Source organism: Schistocerca cancellata, chromosome 3 (assembly GCF_023864275.1).
Source record: "Schistocerca cancellata isolate TAMUIC-IGC-003103 chromosome 3, iqSchCanc2.1, whole genome shotgun sequence".
NCBI lineage: Eukaryota > Metazoa > Arthropoda > Insecta > Orthoptera > Acrididae > Schistocerca > Schistocerca cancellata.
Window position 1 is genome coordinate 838,732,786 of NC_064628.1, and position 26,242 is coordinate 838,759,027.

A 26,242-nucleotide genomic window follows, 5' to 3' on the forward strand; every position below is an offset into this window, starting at 1 on the left:
TCCTGAAGAGGGGCAGCAGCCATTTCACTAGTTGCAGGGGCAACAGTCTGGATGATTGCCTGATCTGGCCCCTGTAACACTAACCAAAACAGCCTTGCTGTGCTGGTACTGCGAATGGCTGAAAGCAAGGGGAAACTACAGCCGTAATTTTTCCCGAGGGCATGCAGCTTTACTGTATGGTTAAATGATGATGGCGTCGTCTTGGGTAAAATATTCCGGAGGTAAAATAGTCCCCCATTCAGATCTCCGGGTGGGGACTACTCAAGAGGATGTCGTTATCAGGAGAAAGAAAACTGGCGTTCTACGGGTCGGAGCGTGGAATGTCAGATCCCTTAATCGAGCAGGTAGGTTAGAAAATTTAAAAAGGGAAATGGATAGGTTAAAGTTAGATATAGTGAAGTTCGGTGGCAGGAGGAACAAGACTTTTGGTCAGGTGAATACAGGGTTATAAATACAAAATCAAATAGGGGTAATGCAGGAGTAGGTTTAATAATGAATAGGAAAATAGGAATGCGGGTAAGCTACTACAAACAGCATAGTGAACGCATTATTGTGGCCAAGATAGACACGAAGCCCAAACCTACTACAGTAGTACAAGTTTATATGCCAACTAGCTCTGCAGATGACGAAGAAATTGATGAAATGTGTGATTAGATAAAAGAAAGTATTCAGGTAGTGAAGGGAGACGAAAATTTAAGTCATGGGTGACTGGAATTCGGCAGTAGGAAAAGGGAGAGAAGGAAACGTAGTAGGTGAATATGGATTGGGGCTAAGAAGTGAAAGAGGAAGCCGCCTGGTAGAATTTTGCACAGAGCATAACTTAATCATAGCTAACACTTGGCTTAAGAATCATGAAAGAAGGTTGTATACATGGAAGAACCCTGGATATACTAAAAGGTTTCAGATAGATTATATAATGGTAAGACAGAGATTAAGGAACCAGATTTTAAATTGTAAGACATTTCCAGGGGCAGATGTGGACTCTGACCACAATCTATTGGTTATGAACTGTAGATTAAAGCTGAAGAAACTGCAAAAAGGTGGGAATTTAAGGAGATGGGACCTGGATAAACTGAAAGAACCGGAGGTTGTACAGAGTTTCAGGGAGAGCATAAGGGAACAATTGACTGGAACAGGGGAAAGAAATACAGTAGAATAAGAATGGGTAGCTTTGAGGAATGAAATAGTGAAGGCAGCAGACGATCAAGTAGGTAAAAAGACGAGGACTAGTAGAAATCCTTGGGTAACAGAACAGATAATGAACTTAATTGATCAAAGGAGAAAATACAAAAATGCAGTTAGTGAAGCAGTCAAAAAGGAATACAAACGTCTCAAAAATGAGATCGACAGGAAGTGCAAAATGGCTAAGCAGGGATGGCTAGAGGACAAATGTAAGAATGTAGAGGCTTATCTCACTAGGGGTAAGATAGATACTGCCTACAGGAAAATTAAAGAGATCTTTGGAGAAAAGATAACCACTTGCATGAATATCAAGGGCTCAGATGGAAACCCAGTTCCAAGCAAAGAAGGGAAAGCAGAAAGGTGGAAGGAGTATATATAGGGTCTATATAGTGGTGATGTTCTTGAGGACAGTATTATGGAAATGGAAGAGGAAGTAAGGAGTATGTAGAGGGTCTATACAGTGGCGATGTTCTTGAGGACAGTATTATGGAAAGGGAAGAGGAAGTAGATGAAGATGAAATGGGAGATGTGATGCTGCGTGAAGAGTTTGACAAAGCACTGAAAGACCTGAGTCGAAACAAGGCCTCAGGAGTAGACAACATTCCATTAGAACTACTGACAGCCTTGGGAGAGCCAGTCCTGACAAAACTCTACCACCTGGTGAGCAAGATGTATGAGACAGGCGAAATACCCTCAGACTTCAAGAAGAATATAATAATTCCAATCCCAAAGAAAGCAGGTGTTGACAGATGTGAAAATTACCGAACTATCAGTTTAATAAGTCACAGCTGCAAAATAGTAACATGAATTTTTTACAGAAGAATGGAAAAACTGGTAGAAGCCGACTTCGGGGAAGATCAGTTTGGATCCCGTACAAATTTGGAACACATGAGGCAAAACTGACCCTACGACTTATCTTAAGGAAAGGCAAACCTACATTTCTAGCATTTGTAGACTTCGAGAAAGCTTCTGACAATGTTGACTGGAATACTCTCTTTCAAATTCTGAAGGTGGCAGGGGTAAAATACAGGGAGCGAAAGCCTATTTACAATTTGTACAGAAATCAGATGGCAGTTACGAGAGTCGAGGGACATGAAAGGGAAGCAGTGGTTGGGAAGAGAGTGAGACAGGGTTCTTGCCTCTCCCTGATGCTATTAAATCTGTATATTGAGCAAGCAGTAAAGGAAACAAAAGAAAAATTTGGAGTAGGTATTAAAATCCATGGGGAAGAAATAAAAACTTTGAGGTTCGCCAATGACATTGTAATTCTGTCTGAGACAGCAAAGGACTTGGAAGAGCAGTTGAACGGAATGTACAGTGTCTTGAAAGGAGAGTATATGATGAACATCAACAAAAGAAAAATGAGGATCATGGAATGTAGTCGAGTTAACTCGGGTGATGCTGTGTGAATTAGATTAGGAAATGAGACACTTAAAGTAGTAAAGGAGTTTTGCTATTTGGGGAGCAAAATAAATGATGATGGTCGAAATAGAGAGGATATAAAATGTAGACAGGCAGTGGCAAGGAAAGCATTTGAAGAAGAGAAATTTGTTAACATCGAGTATAGTTTTAAGTGTCAGGAAGTCGTTTCTGGAAGTATTTGTATGGAGTGTAGCCATGTATGGAAGTGAAACATGGACGATAAATAGCATAGACAAGAAGAGAATAGAAGCTTTCAAAATGTGGTGCTCCATAAGAATGCTGAAGATTAGATGGGTAGTTCACATAACTAATGAGGAGGTATTGAATAGAATTGGGGAGAAGAGGAGTTTGTGGCACAATTTGACTAGAAGAAGGGATCTGTTGGTAGGACATGTTCTGTGGCATCAAGGGATCACAAATTTAGTACTGGAGGGCAGTGTGGAGGGTAAAAATCGTAGAGAGAGACCAAGAGATGAATACACTAAGCAGATTCAGAAGGATGTAGGGTGCAGTAGGTACTGGGAGGTGAAGCAGCTTGCACAGGATAGAGTAGCATGGAGAGCTGCATCAAACCAGTCTCAGGACTGAAGACCACAACAACAACAACAACAACAATGTGAATGGAATAATGTGAAGGAATGAATTTGTAGTTAAATGTAATATTGTGCAGCTTTTTGTTTCATTAATTCTGACAGCAGTTCATGGAATAGATGAACTGTCAGTAACACATTTATTTAAATTTAGATGTAATTGTTAATAGAAACTGTAGCTCTAGTTTATGGCAGTTACTTCATGTGTTACTAAATACTTTGATTTCTGTGAGTCCCTAGATATTCTCCTTCATTTACCATTTCTTGCCTCCTTCAAGTAGTCACCTTTGTTATGCTGTTGTTTAAAATTTTGTAATTGTAACTTTCAGGGAAGGCTTCAGTATCCTTCTGTATGGTGTGGGATCAAAACGGAAGCTCCTGCAGTCTTTTCAGGAAACAGTTATGGATGAGAGTGATGTGCTTGTTGTCAATGGATTTTTCCCAAGTCTTTCAATCAATGAGGTGAGTGTTATCAAATGAAAAGTTAGTAAGTGAATTAAAACTCGAGAATAAAGGACCAAAGAAGATGAAATGCCAGATAAAGTGGGTCTCGTTGTCATATTTTTCTGTTGGAGGAGACAGTTATCTTTTGAGGTTTATTTTTAGTTGTAACTTTGATGGGCCACTGTTTTCAAAGCAATACTCTCTTACCAGTCAGATTGGGTTTTTGGTGGTTTGCAGTGCTTAGTACACTTGTTTTTTCTACTTAGTAGGAATATTTTCAGTTATTTTGGATAAAGCCAAATGAAGTTCTTACAAATGTGTCAGTTGCTGTTGTACTTAATGGAAAAGGATTCCATCTCTGTAGATTGAGCCCACTTCACGTATAGGCACAGTGTACTAACAAAAACTGTTTAAAGGGTCTATATTTGTTTACCACCTTCAGAATACAATACTTGTTCCTTGCTTTGCTTTAAAAGCTGGCCGTTTGCATGAAAGCCTAAAACTGGAGTTTGTGAATGTTGTGTTACATTGTTGCCTTCCTTCCTAATCAGAATATTTATATTTATTGGTGAAAAGAAAACAGTTATGCTGTTGAGACAATTGACAAGAAAAAATTATTTTATGAGGCCTTCTTTGAGTTGCTCATCAAATATTAACTCGTGTTTGATTTATACAATGGTCTCACTGAAATTTTTGATACATTGAATCAGAATTCCTACACACACACACACACACACACACACACACACACACACACACACAAACAAAGCAAATCTTATGCACACACTACTGCCAACTCAAGCATCTTGGGTCGGAATGCAGCTATCAAGTGGGATGCAAACACCGATCTGGAGGGGTGGGGAAGAGGAAGGGCTCATTGTGTACAGGTGAGGAGAGAATGGAACGCTGTTTAGTGGAGTGTGGTACTGGACTGCCAACAGGCACAGCACCAGGAGGTTGTGGGGCAGGGAGGTTGGGGGAAAAGGAGCAAAGAAGGAGAGGAGCAGAGAAAGAAGAGCGAATGCACTGACAGTGGGTTGCAAATAGACAGGGTGGGAGATGGGAATGGGAGGAGATGATAGGACAGCACCGATGGAAACTGTTGGTGGATGATGTGTCACCATAGGTTGAGGCCGAGATAAATATGGGAGCGGAGAATGTGCTGCAAGGATAAACTCCCACCTGCGCAGTTCAGAGTAGCTGGTGGTGGAGGGAAGGATCCAGATGGCTCAGGTAGCAAAGCAGCCATTGAAATCAAGTATTTTATGTTCAGCTGCATGTTGTGCCACAGGTGGTCTACTTTGCTCTTGGCCACAATTTGGCGGTGGGTGAAAGCTTTATGTAAGTGTCTTTTAATTGTGTCTGTCTGCAACTTGACATGTCTTCTTTATGGTAAATAGCAATTTGTCTTTTCTTAAATTGTTGATATTCCTATCTGGAGTTTCCATTGTTTGAAATAGACTTCTGCTTTTTCAGAAATGTATCATTCTAAATCACTTTACTTCAAATTACCAAATGAAGTAGTGTGATTGATAGGACACAGCTAATTTCCTTTCACATATTTATCCTTTCATAGCTTGTTGTAACCTTGTCATCGAAAGGGCATTAAAATCTAATAATGCTTGCTTCCACTTACCATGTCATGCTCTGACACATTATTTCAAGCTACTTACTGAGATAATTGTGATGTGGTTCCTTGCAAACATTATTTAAAAACACTTCTTAAGTAGACACAGCTACTTCTGAACACTCAAAATTATTCTCACGAATACTTTACATTGAGACAGGTTTGAACTGCAGAGTAAATTCCCATATTTATGGGCCCATGAAATCACAAGAAGTGTCCATGTTAGGTGTAGTGTTGGCAGAAGAGCCAACACTGTGGGGCAAGAGGAGGCCGAAATGCACGCGTCAACTCACGCATGTGTGCTTAGGTCTGAAACAGGATACGTAATGAATGCTATAAAGAAAAGTACGTAGCTGCTGGAATACTTAACTTTAATCCATCATTTGTATACAGCATTCTTGATGATACAAGTGAGACTCTCTCTAGAATTGGTTAATGGCGCATTGCTAGGTCGTAGCCATGGACTTAGCTGAAGGCTATTCTAACTATCTCTCGGCAAATGAGAGAAAGGCTTCGTCAGTGTAGTTGCTAGCAAAGTCGTCGTACAACTGGGGCGAGTGCTCGTACGTCTCTCAAGACCTGCTGTGTGGTGGCGCTCGGTCTGTGATCACTGACAGTGGCGACACGCGGGTCCGACATGTACTAATGGACCGCGGCCGATTTAAAGCTACCACCTAGCAAGTGTGGTGTCTGGCAGTGACACCACATTAGGTGCCATTGCCAGAGTGAAAGAAGCAGGTAGGCCTCATTTTCTTAAAAGTGGTTGAACAGCTTAGGAAGACATGCTCCATATTGCAAATTTGTAGTTGTTATCCTAAATTGTTGTCACCATTGTCTTCATGGTCGTATTCTTCTTCTTCTTCTTCTGCTGCTGCTGCTGCAGTCCAGAGACTGGCTTGAAGCAGCTCTCCGGGTTAATGTACACTGAGGTGACAGTCGTGGAATAGTGATATGCACTTGTACAGATGGTGGTAATATTGTGTACACAAAGTATAAAATGGCAGTGCATTTGTGGAGTTGTCATTTGTTCTTGGTGATTCATCTGAAAAGTTTTTGATGTGATTATGGCTGCACAGTGGGAATGACAGACTTTGAACTCAGAATGTCAATTGGAGCTAGATGCATGGGACATTCTATTTTGGAAATTTTTGGGGTATTCAATATTTCAAGATCCACAGGGTCAAGAGTGTGGTGAGAATACCATATTTCAGGCATTACCTATCATCATGGACAGTGCAGTGATCGATGTCCTTCTCTTAACAACTGGGAGCAGTGGTGCTTGCGTAGAGTTGTCAGTGCTAACAGGCAAAGAACACTGTGTGAAATACCCACAGAAATCAGTGTGGGACGTATTCATTGCAAAGATGTTACTCACTGTATGTTTCTACTTCACTCTAGATGTCTTACTTCTCTTCCAATGTTGTCTGCTAACATTTAACTTCTTTGGTGATAATACTCAGTAAATGCCTGAAGATGGCCTTGTAAGCCGAAAACCGGTTAGCAATAAAAATAATATTGTAGAACAAAAGCAAACTGGTGCTTTTCATTTATTATTATAATGTTGTTCTACCAAGAACCGACGGAATATTCTGTTAATATGATAAAATGTGCCACAACAGCACAATTATCCGTCTTTTATAGTAGATTACTGAGACAAAAAGCTAAATCAACACAACACATTTGGTTTAACAAACAGTGTTTGCAACACAAAATTACGCCAAAATACGTCTCCATAAAGTCAAGAGGAACATCCGCCGCAGCAAACAAAGCCGTTGACGTCGCGAGATACACGTGGATAAAGGAAGAAATGAAGAAATGGTATCGTGTTTGTGACAACGTGTGTACACATCTAAAAGTGGTACATATGGCAATTACATCTAAGTTACACCCGTGTGAGTTCGATGTTTTCGATCGAGAAGTTCGTCAAAGTGTAAGTGATCTTATTCACGACGTATTTTTGCGTCAGAACAAGAAATTATCTATGATTAGGAACGTGAGTGAACCTCTAACCTCAAAATGTAAACAAAATTTTTCGCAACGGGTAATTAACTTATCGAACTTGGTTCTGTCCCCAAAGGAACAAAAAGTGCTTGAAAAAGGTTTTAAATATGCTCCTCCCCACCCTCCATCAGAAAAACAACTAGATGTTATGAAAGTTGATATTGAATATGCCTTAACGAAAGACACCACTGCAAAATATATAGTTGCCAATGCACTAAAGAACGAAACCAAATTCGTGTGTAACATCCCACGGTCTATTGACTTTCACACCCTCAAGTCCTTAAAACAGAAATTACAACACCAAGGTATCGTTGCTACAAAATCTGATAAAGGCAACAGTATTGTGCTTTTGAACAAATGTGATTATGTGGATAAAGTTAATGATTTTCTGAATACCACAGGCTTCCAAGTCCTTCCTAAAGACCCTATTAAATTGTTCAAAGAGGATGTTAAATATGCAATCATTTCATGCAAAAGCATATTCTCTGAATTTGAAGTAAAACTGTTAACTAATATGAACCCGGTGCCTCCCAGAATGTACGGCCTTCCTAAACTGCATAAACAAGATATTCCTATTCGTCCAGTTGTATCATCGTTCACTGCTCCATCTTACAAACTAGCCAGTAAACTTGATGTCCGAATTAAGAGCAAGACTAAATTTAAACCAAAGCATGGTATTTCAAACTCTGTGGACCTAGTAAACAAGTTAAAAGGTATATCTGTCTCACACAGTGATAAATTAGTATCCATTGATGCCAGCAGTTTGTTTTCTAACATACCAGTAGCAGAATGTATTGACATTCTGACAGAGCTGATGCACAAGTCTAATGTCAATCCTGTGGAATTGAATGACTGGAGACTGGCCACACAGACCTGCCCTGCACAGAATTATTTCCAGTTCCAAGGCACTCTTTATAAACAATTAGATGGCTTAGCTATGGGTTCCCCTCTTAGTCCACTGTTGGCTGAAATATTTATGGACCATTTTGAACAAAATTGTCTAAAAACAGAACCTTTGAGTGCAAACATCAAATACTGGTTTAGATATGTAGATGATGTCCTGTGTATGTGGACTGGTACTACAAGACAACTCAACACATTCTTGAAAAACCTAAACGGTCAACATAAAAATATCCAGTTCACTATGGAAATTGGCAACAAATCCATAAAGTTCTTAGATCTCACCATTGACATCAGTACACACACACACATTGTTTCAAAATTTACAGAAAAACAACTACTACAGACACAGTAATACCTTCTTGCTCACAACACCCCATAGCTCACAAACATGCAGCTTTCCACTCAATGGTACACCGTCTCATATCCATCCCCATGTCCAGAGATGATTTTAAAGCAGAGTTAGATACAATAAAATTTATTGCCTCAGCCAACGGCTACAATCCAGTTCTTATTGACCACATCTTGCACAGGAAACAAAAACGGAAAATTATACCCCTCCTCTATGCCCCACCTGCTTCCCCATCCACTGTCTGCAAGAAATGGTGTACTATACCATTTCTAGGTCAGGTATCACAGACTATAGCCAAAGCACTGAAATCCTGCAAGTATAGGGTTTCCTACTATGTCAGGAACACTACAGCCCAGTGTGTTTTTAATAGCAAAGATAAGATCCAGTTATTAGCCAACAGTGGGGTATACAAAATCAGCTGTTCTGATTGTGACAAATTTTACATTGGTCAGTCAGGCAGAGACATATCAACTAGGCTGGCTGAACATGAACGCAGCTGGAGGTTGCAGAATTCAGACTCTACATTTGCTGAGCATGTACTGAGTGAGGGTCACAACTACCAGCCAGTGTCCCATGTACTTCACTTAGCAAACAAAGGCCATAAACTCAACCTGCTGGAAGCCCTGGAAATTAACAAACATCTTGCTCACAGTCCAGATCTCATCCTAAATGACCAGACACAACTCAACACTTCCCCTCTCCTAAACTTCATATAATCATCTTTGTTGTTCATTACTTCCCACACTCTCTCTTCCTACATATTCCCATTTTCCTCTAGTCATTAAGTTGTTTTATTTGTTGCAGTTGCCTTTGTATTCCACATATGCTGTAGTTTCAATAGTTAAGGGTTTGCTTTTAACTTGTACTTGTATTACTGTCCATGTTTAACTCCCCTTGTAGTTGTCTCATCAAATACTGTTCATATTTTACTTTGCTCATTTATTTAATGTAAACTGGTATACAGCCACTGCTTTGATTATAATGTTAATGTTAAAATGTTGTACCACCACACTCTCAAACTGTAGGTTCCCTCAAACACCTCAATTTTCCTGCATTTATTAATTTCTGTTTATTGTATTGATATGGCTTAAGTTCCTCGTGTATTCTGTATTTACATTGACAACTGTCTCTTCTTTTTTTAATTGGTTGTGTATTACTCTCCATGTTTCATACCTCTTGATGCAGCCTTGCCTAGTACTAATTTTATCTTATTTCAATAGTTTTGTTTATCAATAGAAACTGTTATGTAGGCATGCTATTCTTATTTTGTGCTAAAGATTTTCCTGTCAACTCCGTTGTTATTTATGTACTGTTCAGTTTTTACTATTTCATTGCAAAGATGTTACTCACTGTCTGTTTCTACTTCACTCTAGATGTGTTACTTCTCTTCCAATGTTGTCTGCTAACATTTAACTTCTTTGGTGATAATACTCAGTAAATGCCTGAAGATGGCCTTGTAAGCCGAAAACCGGTTAGCAATAAAAATAATATTGTAGAACAAAAGCAAACTGGTGCTTTTCATTTATTACGTATGATAAACATATCTGTTAGCACAGTGTGGCAAAATTTGGTATTAATGGGCTTTGGTAGTAGATGACTTATGCGAGTGCCTCTGCTAACAGCATGACTTTGGCTGCAGCATCTCTCCAGGGCTCATGACCACATCAGTTGGGGCCCCAGAGGACTGGAAAACCATGGCCTGGTCAGATGGGTCTTGATTTCAATTGTTAATAGCTGATGGTAGGGTTAGAGTGTGGTGCAGACCCCACGAAGCCATGGACCTGGTTTGCCAACAAGGCACTGTGCAAGCTGGTATTGACTTCATAATGGTGTGGGCTGTATTTACATGGAATGGATTGCGTCCTCTGGTCCAAATGAAATGATCATTGACTGGAAAAGGTTGTGTTCGGCTGCCTGGAGGCAATTTGCAGCCATTCATTGACTTCATGTTGCCAAACAGTGATGGAATTTTTATAGATGACAATGCACTGTGTTACTGGGCTACAATTGTTCATGATTATTTGAAGAATATTCTAGGTGGTTCGAGCAAATGATTTGACCAACCGGATCGCCTGACGTAAATCCCATTGGACATTTACAGGACATAATTGAGAGGTCAGTTTGTGCACAAAATCCTTCACTGGCCACACTTTCGCAGTTATGGATGGCTATAAAGGCTTCATGGCTCAATATCAGTATGGAAAGTCTAGATTGCTACTCGCTTCAAAGGGAAGGTACTGAGTCACAGGCAGGAACAGTGAAAAAGTATGCTAGTCATTGTATTAAGTTCTTCATCATACATGGACAACTCGAAGACATTTACACGAGCACAAATTACACACACACACACACACACACACGGGCACTGACATCTCCTGAATTGAGTTGGACATAAGCACCAGAGAGGACAGTGACCAATTGTGGTGTGTTTTTTCTGTGCTTAATGAAGGACTAGTTCAATAGCTCAATATATCCAATATTCTTTTTCATTGTGCTTGTCTATGATTCAACATCTCTGCTGTGTGGTGAATAACAATCTATCCATTCAATATTATTGCTTTTCTATTCAGGATTTTCATTTATTTTTCCATTATTTTCCTTTTATATCTGTACCTGTAAACCCCTAGTTCTGTAAAGAATGAAAATGCCACCTATAAAACAGCTTCAAATATTTGATCACTTTACGAATGAGTTAATGTATTAAATATTTGACACTAAGCATGTAAGTGAGAAAATTTTTATAAAAGGTTTGTAATTATGCTCAAAGCCTGTTTGAAGTTGCCAGGTGCTCTCATTGTGAAACCCTGTATTAATATAGTTTGGGTAATTTGCACTCCATTTTTAGTAGAAGCAAGTTTTTCATGCATCTCAGTGCTTATGATGTTACAGCTCCTTAATAGTGTGTGTAACAAAAATGACACAATTTTGCAAGTGTATTCAACGATATATGTAGACATTGTCAGCAAAGTGTGTTGTGAATAGATTCGTAGTAAGATACTAATAACTTAAAATGTCATGCCCGATGTTGGTGTTTTACTGTGCACCAACAGAAGCTAGTTTTTCACATTTTAAATGTCTATGAAATCATATCTCCTGGACGGTGTGTTGTGCAATGATATAATTGTGCAAGTACATTCAGTATTATTTGTGTGTACTCTCTGAAAACTGCATTGCAAGAAGAGTTGATAGAAAAGATATGACACATAAAAATGTCATGTCTGATGCTGAAGTTTTACTGCTTGAACAGCGAAAATGTAGTAAGCGATAAACTTGTTTCCTTTCTTCATTTCACAGAGGGTGTAGGGGAGAAAAATTTACACGATGGTATGAAATTGTGCATAAAGTTTATTGGAAGTCACTAAGTGCTCTCATTCTCAAAAACTGGTTGATTGTAGTATGGGTATTTGTACGCCATCAGTTACGCTTCTTTAAGAGAAACACAGTTTGTAACTATAATACTGGCTTTTAACTACAGAGCCAGCGCGGCAACGAGAGCCATAAATAGTATGAAGTTGATAGGCAAACTCTCCCTAGAAACAACCCTACGGCTGTTTGAAGTCAAAGTTGAACCTGTTGCAATTTACGGATTGGAAAACATATGGATTCATCTGAACAATAGAGAAGCTGAAGGTGAATTACTTAAAAAGGGTGCTATGTCTCTCCAAATGCACACTCTTGTGGCTTGTGTATGAGTTGGCCAGAGGGCCCTTCTTCATAGAAGAGCTGCAACTGAAGCTATTACTACCAGTGACGACAGCCTACCAGGATTTATTGATGGAACTACATGAGAAGAAACACAAGATATGGAAGGATTTATATGTTACAGACACCGTGACAAACTGTGAACGGACACAGGGAGAATACGAACTCCGCCACGTAGTGACAAGACTCTCCGTGTGTGGATTTCACCACAAACTGTGCAACACCTAGAGTTTTCATGGACCCAGCACGAGCTGTATATGTGCGAGGTGTGGTGACCAGTGCGTTAGATATCGTATGTTAGTCTGTAGGATGATAACAGAATTGCTGGTGAAATTATGTAGTGACTAAGGAAAATAATAGAGAATAGAGAATAATTCCTGTACTAAATGGCCAGTTTGGCTGCAATAAATCTATTACTTTAATACTTGCTTTATTATGTTAATCTTTTCACATAAAATTATACCTCTTAATGAGTAGATCATGACAGCATTTTAAATTTGGTGAATAATTATGTGAAATATTGAAAATCAGTTTCTTTTTACCCTTGGAAGCCATCAGACAGGCAGCCTGAAATTGATGCCAGGTTCCGGGCTAATTGCTTTGTAATGTAGACAGCTGCTGCATCCTGTACCCACTTCAGTCCTCTTACTGTGCTCCAGTGTTGGTCTCTTTCCAGAACTACCCCCAACCCTACCCCCTTTACACCCCCCCTCGGTCTCTCTCTCTCTCTCTCTCTCTCTCTCTCTCTCTCTCTCTCTCTCCAGGTGCTGCATCCTGTACCCACTTCAGTCCTCTTACTGTGCTCCAGTGTTGGTCTCTTTCCAGAACTACCCCCAACCCTACCCCCTTTCCACCCCCCCCCTCTCTCTCTCTCTCTCTCTCTTTTTCTCTCTCTCTCCCTCCCCCACTACCCCCCACTCCCCCAATCTCTCCCTCCCTCCCACCCTCCCTCTCCCCCTCCCTCTCCCCCCAATCTCTCCCTCTCCCCCCAGTCTCTCCCTCTCCCCCCAATCTCTCCCTCTCCCCCCAATCTCTCCCTCTCCCCCCAATCTCTCCCTCTCCCCCCAATCTCTCCCTCTCCCCCCAATCTCTCCCTCTCCCCCCCAATCTCTCCCTCTCCCCCCAATCTCTCCCTCTCCCCCCAATCTCTCCCTCTCCCCCCAATCTCTCCCTCTCCCCTCAATCTCTCCCTTTCCCCCCAATCTCTCCCTTTCCCCCCAATCTCTCCCTCCCCCCCAATCTCTCCCTCCCCCCCAATCTCTCCCTCTCCCCCCCAATCTCTCCCTCTCCCCCCCAATCTCTCCCTCTCCCCCCAATCTCTCCCTCCCCCCCCCAATCTCTCCCTCTCCCCCCCAATCTCTCCCTCTCCCCCCAATCTCTCCCTCTCCCCCCAATCTCTCCCTCTCCCCCCAATCTCTCCCTCTCCCCCCCAATCTCTCCCTCTCCCCCCCAATCTCTCCCTCTCCCCCCCAATCTCTCCCTCTCCCCCCCAATCTCTCCCTCTCCCCCCCAATCTCTCCCTCTCCCCCCAATCTCTCCCTCTCCCCCCCAATCTCTCCCTCTCCCCCCCAATCTCTCCCTCTCCCCCCAATCTCTCCCTCTCCCCCCAATCTCTCCCTCTCCCCCCCAATCTCTCCCTCTCCCCCCCAATCTCTCCCTCTCCCCCCCAATCTCTCCCTCTCCCCCCCCAATCTCTCCCTCTCCCCCCCAATCTCTCCCTCTCCCCCCAATCTCTCCCTCTCCCCCCAATCTCTCCCTCTCCCCCCCAATCTCTCCCTCTCCCCCCCAATCTCTCCCTCTCCCCCCAATCTCTCCCTCCCTCCCTCTCCCCCTCCCTCTCCCCCTCCCTCTCCCCTCCCTCTCTCCCCTCCCTCTCCCCCTCCCTCTCCCCCAATCTCTCCGTCCCTCCCTCCCTCTCCCCCAATCTCTCCGTCCCTCCCTCCCTCCACCCAATCTCTCCCTCTCCCCCCCAATCTCTCCCTCTCCCCCCCCAATCTCTCCCTCTCCCCCCCCAATCTCTCCCTCCCCCCCAATCTCTCCCTCTCCCCCCAATCTCTCCCTCTCCCCCCCAATCTCTCCCTCTCCCCCCAATCTCTCCCTCTCCCCTCCCCTCCCCACAATCTCTCCCTCTCCCCTCCCCTCCCCCCAATCTCTCCCTCTCCCCTCCCCCCCAATCTCTTCCTCTCTCCCCCTTCCGACACCAAATTAACTATCCCTTATACTTCAGGCTTCAGGATATGCCCTACCAACCTACACCTCCTCGTAGGGAGGTTGTGCCATAAAACTGTTTTCTCCTCAACTTGGTTTTTATTTAACTTTTATTTATGTTCATTGTATAGCCTCTTATCATGACTCTATCAATTCCATTCAGCTGACTTTCCATGCCCTTCAGCATCTCTGACATAATTTTAATGTCACTGTCAGACACTAAAATTTTAATTTTTTCTTCTCTCTGAACTTTAATTCCTTTTCTGAATTTCTCCTTAGTTTCTGCTTCTGCTTGCCCATTTTACAGATTGAGTAACATGGGGGTATGCTACACCTCTCTCTCACTTTATGCTAAATTATTTCTTCCTCCATTTATGTTATTTGGCACTTAGAACTGCAGTCTTGTTTCTGTACCATTTGTGGATAACTTCTTGCAAGTTATCATTATTATTTTGCTTATTTCTACGGTCTTCTGAAACCCATAGCAACATCTACCAGTTGTTCTCTCTTTCTGTAAATAATTTCTTTTAGTATTTTACCACTGAGCAAGTGCCCTGGCACTGATGACGATGTTGTTGTATTTTGTGTGATTGTAACTCCAAATGAATGCACTGTGAATGGGCCATTGTTATCACCATGTGTGACAGTCACAGGTGTGTATATTGTGATGGTATTAGGTGATTTATGGGCATTTTTAAAATCAGTTCTTCGCTCAGCCTCTACTATGAAATCAGTGTGCTTCCATACGCTTTCTGACAGCAGTTCCTACTAATCCAGTTATTTAAGTGTACAACATGCTCTAGGTTCCAAAGTTGCTCATCATATTTGAAGTACAAATATACCAGAAAAATTGCACCTAAAGCTTTTCAGGGAAACTTTCTACAAATTTTTGCTTTATATTGCCACCACATCCTTCAGTCACTGGTAATGTGATACTTGTTTTAAGGATGTACAGTTGCTAAGCTCGTTAGTGCAAGGATGCCCAATTGCTGAAGTAATTAGTGCTGGAAGATGACATTCTAAGATATTGTACAGTATTGTCATCTAGTGCCAAGGAAAAAGAGTTATCTTACAATGGCAGAATCATCTGTCCAGAAAGAATGGCAGCATGGCTAAGACATATCCTAATTATAGTTTTGGCAATGTAGATAGTGTGGCACAGACTAGTGGTGAAAATGTTGTGAATGGTTTTCAAAGTTATAAGCAAGTGGACATTTTTGAAGAGTTTCTTAGTTATAAGTTGTTAAATAGTGTTATGAAAGGAACTATAAAGTGTGCAAAAGAGGGGAAAAACAAACCACATATTTCTCCCTCAGTACATAGGTTGATAGATGACTTTGATGGTGCTGCCTGTTAACAATATAATAAATGTCTTGAACTTTAAACACTTCCTTTTGTAGATAATAATGAAGTGAATGTCAATGAAAGTGTTCGAGGTAAAAGATCAGAAATTCAGTTACCACTATGGACAAAAACATGGAAGAAGCCTGGAGATACTGACAGGTTTCAGATAGATTATATAATGGTAAGACAGAGATTTAGGAACCAGGTTTTAAATTGTAAGGCATTTCCAGGGGCAGATATGGACTCTGACCACAATCTATTGGTTATGAACTGCAGATTAAAACTGAAGAAACTGCAAAAAGGTGGGAATTTAAGGAAATGGGACCTGGATAAACTGAAAGAACCGGAGGTTGTACAGAGTTTCAGGGAGAGCATAAGGAAACAATTGACTGGAACAGGGGAAAGAAATACAGTAGAAGAAGAATAGGTAGCTTTGAGGAATGAAATAGTGAAGGCAGCAGACGATCAAGTAGGTAAAAAGATGAGGGCTAGTAGAAATCCTTGGGTAACAGAAGAAATATTGAATTTAATTGATGAAAGAAGAAACTATAAAAATGCAGTAAACGTAACAGGCAAAAAGGAATACAAATGTCTCAAAAATGAGATCGACAGGAAGTGCAAAATGGCTAAGCAGAGATGACTAGAGGACAAATGTAAGGATGTAGAGGCTTATCTCATTAGGGGTAAGATAGATACTGCCTACAGGAAAATTAAAGAGACCTTTGGAGAAAGGAGAACCACTTGTATGAATATCAAGAGCTCAGATGGAAACCCAGTTCTAAGCAAGGAAGGGAAAGCAGAAAGGTGGAAGGAGTATATAGAGGGTTTATACAAGGGCAATGTACTTTAGGGCAATATTATGGAAATGGAAGAGGATGTAGATGAAGATAAAATGGGAGATGTGATACTGCATGAAGAGAGTGACAGAACTCTGAAAGATGTAAGTCGAAACAAGGCCCCAGGAGTAGACAACATTCCATTAGAACTACTGACGACCTTGGGAGAGCCAGTCCTGACACAACTCTACCATCTGGTAAGCAAGACATATGAGACAGGCGAAATACCCTCAGACTTCAAGAAGAATATAATAATTCCAATCCCAAAGAAAGTAGGTGTTGACAAATGTGAAAATTACCGAACTATCAGTTTAATAAGTCACAGCTGCAAAATACTAGCAAGAATTCTTTACAGACGAATGGAAAAACTGGTAGAAGCCGACCTCGGGGATGATCAGTTTGGATTCCGTAGAAATGTTAGAACACATGAAGCAATACTGACCCTAAGGCTTATCTTAGAAGCTAGATTAAGAAAAGGCAAACCTACATTTCTAGCATTTATAGACTTGGAGAAAGCTTTTGACAATGTTGACTGGAATACTCTCTTCCAAATTCTGAAGGTGGCAGGGGTAAAATACAGGGAGTGAAAGGCTATTTACAATTTGTACAGTAATCAGATGGCAGTTATAAGAGTCGAGGGACATGAAAGGGCAGCAGTGGTTGGGAAGGGAGTGAGACAAGGGTGTAGCCTCTCCCCGATGTTATTCAATCTGTATATTGAGCAAGCAGTAAAGGAAACAAAAGAAAAATTCGAAGTAGGTATTAAAATCCATGGAGAAGAAATAAAAACTTTGAGGTTCGCCAATGACATTGTAATTCTGTCAGAGACAGCAAAGGACTTGGAAGAGCAGTTGAACGGAATGTACAGTGTCTTGAAAGGAGAGTATAAGATGAACATCAACAAAAGAAAAATGAGGATCATGGAATGTAGTCGAGTTAACTCGGGTGATGCTGTGGGAATTAGATTAGGAAATGAGACACTTAAAGTAGTAAAGGAGTTTTGCTATTTGAGGAGCAAAAGAACTGATGATGGTCGAAGTAGAGAGAATATAAAATGTAGACTGGCAATGGCAAGGAAAGCATTTCTTGAGAAGAGAAATTTGTTAACATCGAGTATATATTTAAGTGTCAGGAAGTTATTTCTGAAAGTATTTGTATGGAGTGTAGCCATGTATGGAAGTAAAACATGGACTATAAATAGTTTGGATAAGAGGAGAATAGAAGCTTTTGAAATGTGGTACTACAGAAGAATGCTGAAGTTTAGATGGGTAAATCACATAACTAATGAGGAGGTATTGAATAGAATTGGGGAGAAGAGGAGTTTGTGGCACAACTTGGCTAGAAGAAGGGATCTGTTGGTAGGAAAAGTTCTGAGGCATCAAGGGATCATCAATTTAGTATTGGAGGGCAGCGTGGAGGGTAAAAATCATAGAGGGAGACCAAGAGATGAATACACTAAGGAGATTCAGAAGGATGTAGGCTGCAGTAGGTGCTGGGAGATGAAGCAGCTTGCACAGGGTAGAGTAGCGTGGAGAGCTGCATCAAATCAGACTCTAGACTGAAGACCACAATGACAACAACATGGACAAAAACTATCAGTTGTGAGAAATTTTTTATGCAAATCTTTCTGCTAGTAAAGTGATGGGCATGTTTTATGGTTGTAATTTTCTGGAGCAATTTTAAAAATGAAGCCCATTAGATCTTGACATAAATGTTGGGCTTTGTGTGGAGGTAGTAGCTATTATTATAATTTCGGTCTCTACTGTGAGAAAGATGCCCTTGACATTTTCGACATATGAAAACTTGAGTTGTGAAATGAATTGTAACGTATATCATTGACACATACAGCCATGTTATATACCTTGATACCATTTTTGGTTCATTTGACCTTTCTGTAGAACTGAAAAGATAGGATTCTGCGTGACAGGTACAAGAAGACAAGATGACTCTTCATTGCCTTTTGTTACAAGACATGTCCTGTCATCCTGCCAATTTTCCTTGTTAGTATTTTCCACATATCCACCTGAAAATTTTGAAACTTTTATTTTTATATTGTTATAAAATAAAATTGAATTCCCACACAGAAACAATAATAAACTCTCCCTAACTCATTGGCGTTCATTTGTCTGTAGTGTAGAGCTGCATTATAATATGTACTGGTGTATTGCTGATGTTCTCAGTAATGTTTCCAACCTTACAGTCCTTGGGCATAGGCCTGGGCTGTTTGGATGCTACACCTCTACCAAGTTGTGAAACGGTGAGTTACAGTGCTGAACTCGGATGTGGGGGTATTCAAATAATTGTTCAACCTTGCCTAAATTGTGGAGGCAAATACAGGGGTAGTTTCCTAAATCGGCATATGGCTCTTCATTGCTCAGTCCTTTTGCAGCGTGTAAACATTCAATTTTTGTTGAGTTGTGCATCATTTGCCTTATTGAGTTCATTCGTTTAATGCATAATAATTTCCCATGCTGCCTTTCCATTTTCTTATGACTTGCTAATGAGTTTTACTGTATTACTTGCACTGCATCTTTGAGTCTTGTTTGTAGCTTTTCCTCTGCATTAAATAAAACTCTTTCGTCTTACCACAAGATGCTGTGATTGAAGATGATGGCCACTGTTTCTATCATTTGCACAGTAATAGTTTTTGACCCATTTTAAGTCACAATGTGGCAGGTATCTTTTTAAGAAAGAAACCATTCATTCATTCATTCATTCATTCATTGTGTTCCATAGGTCCCAACAAGGAAAACTTTCAGTACTTCATCAAAGAAAATATTTTTACATCTATAAATATTGAGTCCTATATCTTACTTGTCATACAGTTTTGTAAGAAACACTGCTGCTTGCAGTTTAGCTAATAAAAATTTGCAATTGTTGAATATAGATAGCCAGATAATTTAGAGAGAGAGAGAGAGAGAGAGAGAGAGAGAGAGAGAGAGGCTAATGAGGAATTTTGTTTTGAACTTGTAGGGGTTCCAAATTTATTGTTGTGTTAGATGGAAGCTTGTTGAAAATCTTCCCACCAGAGTAAATAAATCCATTTTGATGTCTGGGAAGGGGAGCAAAATCTACATAAAAATTATTTTTATGTCTTGTATAGTGACTGTTTATATCACAGTTTAGCTAAACCTGATTTTTTATTAACAGCAGCAATAAGTGTTGTTTTACTTTTTTTTTACATTAAATGTGCTGTCCCAGAAGATAATTCCATAAGACAACAGAGAGTATAAAATATTCAAAATAAGCCACCTCTAATTGCCTGTAAGTCAACAATAAGAAATTTTTCTAAGTGACTAACACACTGAACTGAGCTTTTGAGTTAGGTTATCTATGTGTTAGCTCCATTTTAACTTTTTTCAGCCGAACCCAAGAAATTTAACACAGTGTGTTTCATTTAGTGTATGGCCATTAATGTCTTCTTCTGGTGCGAACACATCATAAGACTAAGATTTCATCCGTACAAGCGGGATGCCATTAATGCCATAACACATCAGTTTAAAGGTCAAAAGGTAAACTTCTGTGTCATCCTTTGTCAGTGGTGTCATTCAATGCAATAGGGAGGGGTATGTGGAGAGTGCATCACTTTCGCAGTCATTGTCAATTTTCTTTACTGTGGAACTGCTGCTAGTCAGTTGAAGAGCTCCTCAGCTAGAGCACTCTGTACCAGTTCTCACACCAAGGAAAAATCCCTAGCAGTACCAGGAATCGAACCTGGGTCCGTCATATGATAGTCAGCCATGCTGACCACTCAATTATGGAGTCAGACAACACTTTAGTTTGCCATGTAGAGAGATTTGTGATCTATGCAATCAAAAACCTTGGCAAGGTCACAGAATAAATCAACAAGATAATTTTTCTTGCTTCGCTCTGCTAGGAGTTCATTTGTGAGGTGGTGGTGTTGGTTTCTTTGTGGAGAATCTTTCACGAAAGCCAAACTGAGAATCAATTAACAAGTACTGCCCACTCAAATCAGTTGACAGTCTGTCATAAGCCACTTTCTCAAACACTTTTGAAAAGATTCTAATGAGTGATACAGGTCTTGAATTACAGGTGGTTTGCTTATCTCCAGCTTTGTAGTTTCTTTTTGAGAAAACAAGGCTCTGTGTGGATATGTTTAAGAAAGAGCTAAGTTTTCCATTAATACCATCTGCTTTATAAATTTCTCCCCAGTCTTCTTCTAGTAATTTCTATCCAAACACTGTGTTTAAGACACTGTTTATTGTTTTGCAGCACAACTGATAAATATATTTATTTCTAAAATTTGACCATCATGGCCATATAACACACAGTTAAATCACGGCAAGTGGTTGGGTGTGGAAACAAGTCATCAGTAGCTGTTGCATTATTTGCTTCAATATTTGCAAGGAATTTTACTGTAGAAAATAATCCAAAGCTGGGCATCAACATCTCTAGGTGGTCTCACTCAGTACTTACTGATACAAAATTGATTATGAAATCTCCACAGCCTAGTGAGTGATTCTCCAGTTAAGTCTGCATAACATGCTTAACACTGTTTCTGTCTGCCAAGAACGAAGTGCTCGAATTGAAAAAGTTATAAGATCGGGGTGCAATCTTTCAACCCTATTATTCAATCTATACGTAAAAGAAGCAGTGATGGAGGGAAATGAAGATTCATGAATGGAATTAAAACTTCGGGTGAGAGGATATCAGTGATAAGATGATAAGATTCAGTGATGATATTGCTATCCTCTGTGAAAGTAAAGACCTACAGGAACTCTTGAATGGAATGAACAGTCTAATGAGTGCAGAGTATGTAGCGAGAGTGAATCAAAGAAAGACAAAAATAATGAGGAGTAGCAGAAATGATATTAACGACATTAAACTTAACATCGAAATTGGTGACCATGACGTAGAGAAAGTACAGGGAGTCTTCTACCTTGGAAGCAAAATAGCAAGTGATGGATGATGTAAGGAGGACGTAAAAAAGCAGACTATTGCAGGCAGTATCAAACATGGGCTTTAATTTGAGGAGGAAATGTGCAGCATTGAATGGTTGTCAATTGTGGAATGTGGGATAGCAAAAACAAAAAAGAAAGAAGAGAATTGATGTGTTTGAGGTGTGACACTATACAAAGATGCTGAAAACTGCATGGACTGATAAGATAATGAACAAGAATGTTCTCTGCTGAGTTGGCAATGAATGGAACACATAGAAAACACTAATAAGAAGAAGGGACAGGATGACAGTACATGTGTTAAGAAATGTGAATAATTTCAACAGCACTAGAGAGAGCTGTAAAGGGTGAAAACTGTAGGAGCCATCAGAGATTAGAATACAATCAACAAATAATTGAGAACATAGTGTGCTGCTCTGAGATAGAGAGTTTGGCACAATGGAGGAATTCATGGAGGGCCACATCATATCAGTCAGAAGATTGATTTTTTGGGGGAGGGGGAGTGGAAGCTGATTCACACAGCTTAAGATACTTTTGCTGCTAAGGGTAGCAGTTAATTCTTGGAAATGATCTTACATATGAATGTGTTAAGTTGTGATGTGTTTGTTACTGTGCTCCTTGCACCATACTACTAAATTTCCAGCAAAAATGGCAAATTTCGATACATAATTTCAATGGCACACCCAGCAAATGAATCTCATCACAATTGAGATTAATTTAATGTGTGTGTCACAGTAATGCTACTGATCTCACAGCACACTGCTGAAATGCATCATGCTAATTAGACATTAGTGAAGATGACTAAAGCAGCAGAAATTATTTCATAAACTTACATTATAGTCATAGAGCTCGAACATTTCCACATAACATGGATAAATTTAGGCTTAAGATATATCTTTCCAGTGGTCTGTACACTGACGATTCTAAAAGGTGGATTAAAGTTATAAAACCTGCAATTTTTTTTCCTCAAACTTATCACACAAAAACTGTAAAACTTGTCACTTCTCGATGTAATCTCCCTGCAGCTGTGCACTTTTTTTTCCCCCACAATGTGGATGTCATAATTCTGTGGCTACTGCAAACACTTCTTTAGGAGCCTGATTTGACAACTGAAAAATTGGTGATGAAATAATGGCACAGCTAGTGAATGTGTGACCATGGAGAGAAACTTTCATTGTTGGAAATAGCCAAGCCAGACCAGATAAGTAGGGATCATTAATAACCTCAAAAGTTATTGTCATAAGGAAACTGCAGCATTGCATTTACCCGAAGTGCTGGTGCATTGTCTTGTTGAAAGAGCCTTTGCCAGGTATTTTTCACACAGTGCTGGAAGGAACTTGGTCTTCATTAGATCTTGTAGGATGCGCCTGTGACCATAGTGCCCTTGGGTGTGTGATGAGCAAGGATTATGTGATCACTAACCCAGAAGATGGCTGACATCAGATTTTCAGCAAAGCCACTTACTTGAAATTTTATGGTGACAATGAGTTTGTACTTCCATTGAGATGACAGGCACTTTGTTGTATCTATGTCTCGTCCATTGTCACAATCAGTGGAAAGGAAGTCTCATTCAACCCATCATCATGTGTCAGCATTGCTCAGCTATATGCTATGTGCACTGCCTTCTGGTCCTCTGTCAGCTTCATGGCACCCACCTGGAGGACACTTTTCGCATTTTCTGGCTTTCATGCAGAGCGGTACGCACAGCTCCCATAGAAATATCAACTTGTGCAATGTGTTCTACACTCATTTGGCGATCCTCCAAAACAACTTTCACCACTTGCCCAGTAATTTTGTCAGACCAACTGGTGCGAGGTGGAGATTGTCTTGGGTGGTTGTCATGTGGTGTTCTGCCTGTTTTGAACTGTTGCACCCATGAACACACATTAGATACATCCATGACACAATCACCACATGCTCTACTCAAATGGCAATGACCTTCTCTCGGTGTCACACCGTGCAAATTGAGGAAACAAATGATTAAATGCTGTTCTTGTAATGAAAAGTTCATCATTTTAAGTAACAGGCATCATTCTCACCACTCCGTTCTAGAGTTGTGTGTGCCATACAGTGCTGCCATTCTGTCACACATTTACAATGAGTGCACACATGTTTGTATCTGTTTCCAGACCTGAGGGGGGGGGGGGGGGGGAGCTGAGGTGTTGGAACTTGAATGCACTTCCCTGACCTACTATTGTGGTGCACATTCAAAAATCTGTTCATCACAATGTTCATTAACCTGAAGGGTCTGGAACTTCAGTACATCTTTTACATAAATAGCCACTCCCATTTCCTTCTTATTAGTTCTACACCAGTGTGCTACTAGCTTGTATCCATCGGGACGAATCTGTTCAGATTGTTGATGTTGATCTCACTGCACTGAGGCAGATTCAAAAACAGTTGTATTGTAGCATATCCAGTTCATGTTGTTAGGATTGGCTGCATATCATGCTCTAGTCAGTGAAAGATTAATATTTGTGTGTTTGGTCACTTTGTGAATATAATCACAAAACACTTTTCTGGTGACATGCTAGCCCATTTTTAACAACTGTTCATCCACATTTTTAACTGTCTTAGATAAGATACTAACAGCACATTCAGCTATGGGACCAGATGTGTACAAAATATCATCATCAGTATATTGAAGAGCGGAGCAAATAAATTGAAGGGGATTCATCTAAATCCCACTATGCAATGTATGGAACAGTGAGTTAAAATGGTTCTTGTGGTAGTAACGTAGGTCCAGTTATTTGTTTTTCATTTGTATGTAAACCATTCTCTTTTGTAGATATGTTGAGATTCCAGTAATTTGGTATCCTAGTTTGTCCCAATTTCTCATGCAGTGTTGGTATTTGAACGTTGCTGTTTGTCGATAAGATATGGAGGAAAAATACAATCAATTACTTTCTTTCTTTGGAGTCAACAAAATACGTCTGAAGAAATGGTAGATAAAGTGCAGAACTATCCGTGACACTTGAAAAAGCCAGACTGAGACTTCAATTGCAATTCATTGCAATCCAACCAATATCCTGGACAGTTTTCAATGGGTCTTCATGAGTGTTCCATACATATGAAGGCAAGGCACAAAGGCCCATAAGATGCAAAAATTCTAGCATCCTTCTCAGGTTTTAATATGGGAATAATCATATGAATGGTCCATTTCTCCATTAGCTCTTGTTTAATTGAAGATAAAATTAAATAAAGTGTGGCTCAAGGCAAGTTCCTGTGTACTGTATAATAAATAATGTCAAGCCTAAGTGCAGTAACCTGAGAGGGTTTTAAGGCGTTTTTTCATCTGTAACATGTAAATGAATTAGGGAGAGTGTGACTGCTATGTGCTGCCTGTGGAATTAGGATCGATAAGATAGTGTAGCAGAATGTTCCAGCCACAGATGTTTGCAATCTGGCAGTATTTCTGTGCAAATTGTTTTAATATTTGCACTTTTTGTGAAGCATCAGTGATGCTAGTATTGTTGTTTGCACATTGCAATATTCAGGCTAGGATACTTTCTTGTGATGCTTAAAGTACTTCTTTTGATGGCGTTCTCCCTTCTGTTTTCCAGATATTTTTGAAAGTTCTGTTCCTTAGATAATACATTTTGTTGCATCATCATATTAGCAGAAAGGGAATTGTAAAATTATTATCCTATACACACAGAGTGCAGTAACTGTGTATCCATTCTGTGTACTGGCACGAAGACTTCTTAAGTAATAGAACCCAGTACGTTGTCCTCGATGGTGAGTGTTCATCGGAGGCGAGCATATCATCTGAGTGCCCCAGGGAAGGGTGGTAGGTCCGCTGTTGTTTTCTATCTACATAAATGATCTTTTGGATTGGGTGAATAGCAATGTGCGGCTGTTTGCTGATGATGCTATGGTGTATGGAAAGGTGTCGTCATTGAGTGACTGTAGGAGGATACAAGATGACTTGGACAGAATTTGTGATTGGTGTAAAGAATGGCAGCTAACTCTAAATATAGATAAATGTAAATTAATGCAGATGAATAGGAAAAAGAATCCTGTAATGTTTGAATACTCCATTAGTAGTGTAGCGATTGACACAGTCACATCGATTAAATATTTGGACGTAACATTGCAGAGCGATATGAAGTGGGGCAAGCATGTGATGGCAGTTGCGGGGAAGGCGGATAGTCGTCTTCGGTTCGTTGGTAGAATTTTGGAAAGATGTGGTTCATCTGTAAAGGAGACCGCTTATAAAACACTAATATGACCTATTCTTGAGTACTGCTCGAGCGTTAGGGATCCCTATCAGATTGGATTGAGGGAGGACATAGAAGCAATTCGGAGGCGGGCTGCTTGATTTGTTACTGGTAGGTTTGATCATCATGCGAGTGTTACGGAAATGCTTCAGGAACTCGGGTGGGAGTCTCTAGAGGAAAGGAGGTGTTCTTTTCTTGAATCACTACTGAGGAAATTTAGAGAACCAGCATTTGAGGCTGACTGCAGTACAATTTTGCTGCCGCCATCTTACATTTCACAGAAAGACCACCAAGATAAGATAAGAGAGATTAAGAGAGATTAGGGCTCGTACAGAGGCATATAGGTGGTCATTTTTCCCTCGTTCTGTTTGGGAGTGGAACAGGGAGAGAGAATGCTAGTTGTGGTACGAGGTACCCTCCGCCACGCACCTTATGGTGGATTGCGGAGTATTTATGTAGGTGTAGATGTACTGCATGAGTGAAATGCAGACGTCA

At 40.4% G+C, this 26,242-nt stretch overlaps 1 protein-coding gene across 2 annotated transcripts in view; it reads left to right on the forward strand.

Moving 5' to 3' along the window:
* The window catches only part of LOC126175890 (origin recognition complex subunit 2), a 99,847-nt gene that overhangs the window by 53,607 nt on the left and 19,998 nt on the right, over nt 1–26,242 (forward strand). For both annotated transcript variants that reach the window (XM_049922943.1, XM_049922944.1), the window contains one exon: nt 3,524–3,656. In XM_049922943.1, coding sequence (XP_049778900.1) covers nt 3,524–3,656 — 133 coding nt within the window. The remainder of the gene's footprint in view (nt 1–3,523; nt 3,657–26,242) is intronic.